The 5513-nt window shown below is 34.1% G+C and overlaps 1 protein-coding gene across 1 annotated transcript; it reads left to right on the forward strand.

Moving 5' to 3' along the window:
* The first annotated feature begins 843 nt into the window (after nt 1-843).
* Nucleotides 844-4286, forward strand: LOC136234795 (uncharacterized). Its single transcript, XM_066024273.1, has 7 exons — nt 844-1050; nt 1930-2071; nt 2675-2822; nt 2906-2981; nt 3070-3181; nt 3294-3385; nt 3668-4286. The coding sequence occupies exons 1-7, from the start codon at nt 1018-1020 to the stop codon at nt 3710-3712; spliced, it is 648 nt and encodes a 215-aa protein (XP_065880345.1). The 5' UTR covers nt 844-1017; the 3' UTR covers nt 3713-4286.
* Nucleotides 4287-5513: the final 1227 nt, after the last annotated feature.

A 5513-nucleotide genomic window follows, 5' to 3' on the forward strand; every position in this document is an offset into this window, starting at 1 on the left:
CTTTTAGAACGTAAATTTAATTATACGTAAACTATAATAAATATTAATTATAGATAAATTATGTATTGATTGGAAATAAAAAATACGCATTGAAGTGTCCAATTAATTTTTATTTGGTAAATTATATTTATTTACCTTTTAAAACGTAAATTTAATTATACGTAAATTATGTATTGACTGGATAGAAAAAATGTATATATAAATTATTGATTGGAAATAAAAAATACGTAAATTATGTATTGCACGCGTTAATACGTAATTTATCTATAATTAATATTTATTATAATTAAAATAAATAAATAAATAAATCTATTTTCCCTAAAGGAAAACGGGTAGCCTACCCGTTTTCACCTAGGCAAAACGGGTAGGCTACCCTATTTTGCCTAGGCAACCCGTTTTGCCTAGGCAAAATAGGGTGGGCTACCCGTTTTGCCTAGGCAAAATAGGGTAGCCTACCCGTTTTGCCTAGGTGAAATAGAGTAGTTCATGCTATCGGTCCATGAACCGGACCGTATGGGCTACCCGTTTAGTGCAAATTCAACGAAAAAAAATTCCGTTTCAAGTTAAATTCGTTAAATTTCAGATTATTGGTAAATACGAAACTTAGATGTTCAATTATTTTTTCTTGTTTTGGAGGCATGATTTTTCTTCGTTTTGTTTTTCGTGGTTGAGAGAATTTCACTTTTTTAAATGAAAAATGAAAAGGGTAAACGCCTTGGAAAATAGGGGCGATAAATAGGAAAACCCTTAAAAAAAAAAAAAAAAGTTCGGACGGAAGAGAAGCGGGGCACGTGTGGAAGCTACAGAAACAGCCAAACAAAACAAAGCAGTTAGCTACACAATCCGAGATCCAATTGAAGTGGTGTTTGCACCTCCATACACCACTCTCACCACTACACTCCAACCTCACCCCGCCGATTACCCTTTTCCCGGCCGTCCACTCCACTCCACTCCACTCACCTATATTTCTTTTTCATTCTGTTTTTAATTATTATCGACTTCAATACTCCGTTGATCATGGACGTCGATCCTCGCCACTATGAACAAGTTGTGAGTGTTTTTGGATATTCTCTCTTTTTCCCCCTCTTTTAGAATATGGGTGCCTGAGAATTATTTTCAGCTTTTGTAGCTCTTAAGTGTTCCTTTTCTAAAACACTGTAATATTAAGTCAAGTGGTTTACATTTGTCGATTGATTCCCGAAACCCTAAGTTTTTGCTTTCAACTTTTGTTTTCTACTATTGGTGACGCCTGATTTTTAGCTGCGGTATTGCGTGCTGATAAGATAAATAATGCTTTTTTTTAACACTTTTTTTGGCTGATTATGGGAAGCAAAATTGATGCTATGAACTTAAAACAGGGGAAGAGAAACGAGTGACAGCATTGTTTTATAGTCAGATTTTTTCCAGTACATGAAATTCATATTCCATTTATGGACTTGTCTCACAATTTTGTCACATTATATGCATTTTAATATGATTACTTTATGGCATTTCCACACATGGTATAGTTTGGCCTTTGAGTGTCTCTTTGATGGCGCAAAGAATCTTCTGTTCCTTAAATATGCATTTACTCTACATTTGGCTTATGATTTTTCAAACTTTCATGTTTGACTGATTATTGAATTTCTCGTAGCAGGTTTGTTGTCTGTTTTGTTTAACATCTTCGCAAGATAGAGTTCCTTAATTTTAGTTTTGTTCATATGGTTGCGTTCTTTTAAATGTATTATTCTTTAAGGTGTCATCCGCTTATACATGAGATTGATTTTATTCTCTGGGACGTGCATTATTCTTCCCTCAATTTCCACATCTTTAAAGCTCCAGAATCAAAATATTTCTCCCCGACTCTCTTTTTGGGAAAATTATCATTGCTATCAATCTTAAAGTTGGCTTACTCTTTGTTGATGCTTGTTTTTTCGAATTTATCTGCAGGCCACCAAAGATTCTGATATTCACAACATTGTTCTCTCATATTTGGTCCATAATTGTTATAAGGAAACTGTAGAATCATTTATTGCCTGTACGGGGATGAAGCAGTCTGCAGATTGTCTCGATGACATGGAGAAAAGAAAAAGTATGTGAAAATATTCTGTATTGATACAAACACGCAGCATGCATGATTCAATGACTATGATTGATAGGATTTTCAACTAGCTTGTTTTGTCAAACGGCATTTTTATATCTAATTTTATGATTTTCTTTTCCTTTTCTGGTTTTGAAAGGATAGTTCTGAATTCATTATTGCTTTTGTGTTATTAAAATTGCGTGAAGTGATATTTGAAGGATATTTCTATCTGAACGTGCTAAAATTTCCAAATTTGTTTGTAATGTGCCATATAGAATTGAACGAATTCAGGTAACCATTGATATGCACATTCGGGAAGTTTCAGCCTAACCTCATAGCCTTCAAAAGCTTTCTTCATGTTCTAACTTGCAGCAGTTTTTTGTGGATTTGAAGCAAGACATTTTTGGGGAAGAACTGTAGAGCTACTACTTGGAATTTTTATATTAATTTTATTTGTTTCATGGCTATCAGTAGGTTGTCAGATACAGTTCTGGTTGTGTTTACAATTTCGTATTGGTGTCTTCGTGTATAATATAGATGTTCACACTGTCTAATTATTAGATATAGCTGTGTCCTTGAAAATAGTGGTTCTAATTCTGTGACTATAATCAGGAATTTCTCACTATGCTTTGGAGGGGAATGCACTTAAGGCCATTGAACTTACAGAAGAGCTGGCACCTGAGTTGCTAGAAAATAATAAAGACTTGCATTTTGATCTGTTGAGCCTTCATTTTGTTGAGCTTGTTTGCACAAGAAAGTGGTGAGTACTAAAGACTTAGATACAAAATCACGAATTCTTTTCCTTTTGTGCAAGTTCTGTGATCTTTCATATACATATGGCAGCTCAGAAGCATTGGAGTTTGCTCAAACCAAGTTGACTCCATTTGGGAAAGTTCAGAAGTATGTTGAAAAGCTTGAAGTATGTTCTGAATAAAACAATTTGAAGTAATATTTACCAGCATTTGATTCTTTGTCAGAAAATGAAAGACAGATTTCTATTGCTGCAGGACTTCATGGCCCTGCTTGCTTATGAAGAACCAGAAAAATCTCCAATGTTTCATCTGCTTAGCTTGGAATATCGCCAGCAAGTTGCAGATAGTTTAAACCGAGCTATACTTGGTTTGTTCTCTCTCTTATTTTTTTTCTTGTGTGTGCAGTATTTACTTTTAGATTTCTCTACAGCAGAGAACGTTGATCTCACTCTTAATTCATTGATTCTTGATTATATAAGCCCATGCAAACCGCCCAAGCTATGCACCAATGGAGAGGCTGATACAACAGACGACAGTTGTGAGGCAATACTTAAATCAAGATCATGTCAAGGTAAGGCATACCCTTTTTTTGTGTGGCTGTCTATTTTTAATGATGCTGCATATATCTCCACTATTATTAGTCATCCTGTGGATAAATTCATTCTACGGGTAGAGTTGGATGTTTGTTGTATAGATTTAGATGGTTGCATTTCTCTTCTATATGGTCTTTCTCTTACAGACTAGTGGAGTTCTTGTCTCATTCATTTGTCATTCTTTTTTAAAGAAGATTGTTCTTTATACCTCTATAATGTTGCTGATCTGACCTTCTGCTCTTGAATTTCCAAATTTGTAGGATGGGCTTTCACCATTTTCCTTGAAGGATTTCCTCAAAGGCTAGATCTTGGAGTTGTTTCGAATGCTAGTGGCAAGGGTTAACCATGGTTGCTTCAGAGCTTGTTGCCACCATTTGGTTTGTGTAAGGTTTGTGGGTATATGGGTAGATAATGTTAGTCAATGCCTTCACATCTGTAAAATCCGCAAAAATAGGCTGTCTCGTGTCTCCAAGTGTTCCTGCAAAGGCGAGGTATCCCTCTTTTTATGGGCGGCTATAAATGCTAGTGCATTTGGGTTGACTCTTCATAGATTGCATTTCTTTTAGTTGGCTGGTGCCGATTGTTTATAAAATTTTGCCTGCTGGTATAAAGACGTTACACCTTAGGAACTAAGATTATTATGTACCCTAACATCAGATTTTGATTAGGCAAACTGGAGTCTTATTTAGTAGAATCAAGGTCAAAACGGGAAAGACCATTGCATCTCATATATCAATTTCTCACGCGTGAAAAAACTTCCGGAAAGTGTTTTTAAGGCAAAAGCTGCCTGCAGTTGTGTGGTTGTACATGCAGTCATATTTGAGTAATTTTTGAAAAGCCACTCTTTATTTAAATGATACCATTTAATTTGGATTCTTATATGCACGCACATGAGTGATAGTTAGTTTGTCTTCTTATATGCACATTGCCATTAGACTGGTAACTGGTGGTGTGCAAATCTATTGAACTATTATTATGTGTTTCTGAAACTTATCATCTGCCATGATTGCTTTCAAAATTTTGGCATTTGACATTCTGAAGGTAAGCCAAGATCCTTTTTAATTATGGCGTTCTAAGCATCTCAACAGGGATAAAAAGAAAGGCAAGTCTTTAGGTAGAGGTGACAATTTCGGGTATCGTGTCATATGCATATTTCATATGATTATTTCATACATATATATTTCATATGACATAAATACAAGAAAAACGATATTCGTGTCATGTTAGTAGAGTTGTTTGTGTAAATTGTGTTGTCGGCAAGCCGTTGCTGGCCAGCTGCTTTGGTCAATTTGTTTGCGTGCTCATAAGGAATGAAAATGGCCTTCCTTTTACAATTTTCTGGTACCCTCACAAGCATCGGATTAACATCTGAACACAGTTTAGTAAAACATGGAAATTGTTGCAGTCTTTTAGTAGAAGTAATTTAGTGAACCAACAATTATGGTATGCCATTAGTTAAAAAGATGTCAATCAATACTCGGTAACTCAGTTTAGTACCACTTTATTAATTTGATTGGAGATTGGATGAATATCCGTTGATCCAAAATAGCAGAAAGTTGCCCAATAATTCTGCAAGAACTGGATTTTTTTTTTTTTTTTTTGAAATTAAGATGAAAAGGGTGATATAATCGGCTGATTTTATTTTTATTGTTCACACTCATTTATAAATACAAAATAATGTGTCCCTTGGCAATAAAAGTAAGGAAAGGAATGTTATGTTTTATTATTATTATTATTATTATTATTATTATGTTTTTTAATTTTTTTTATTGTAAAAGATGCTCTTTATTTACATAGAAAAAAAAAACAGTTAAGATCGCTTGATTTTAGTGAGGTAGCGATTAATTTGTTGTGCAATCAACATCGACAAAAATAGTTACATTTTCTTTTTTGAAAGAACAGAAGATTATATTAAGCATTGATATTCAAAACATCAACGTCGGAACTTTAAATTTGCAGAAAAGTAATTGCAATTATAATTTATATCATTTTAGGCCCATGTAAACATTCTGATGTGAGTCTTTTTCAACTACGTATATGTAGTGATTTACGGAGAAGATTAATCTTTTTCGCTCTTGTTAAATTTGAAAAAGATATACATGAAAG

Source organism: Euphorbia lathyris, chromosome 7 (assembly GCF_963576675.1).
Source record: "Euphorbia lathyris chromosome 7, ddEupLath1.1, whole genome shotgun sequence".
Taxonomy (NCBI): domain Eukaryota; kingdom Viridiplantae; phylum Streptophyta; class Magnoliopsida; order Malpighiales; family Euphorbiaceae; genus Euphorbia; species Euphorbia lathyris.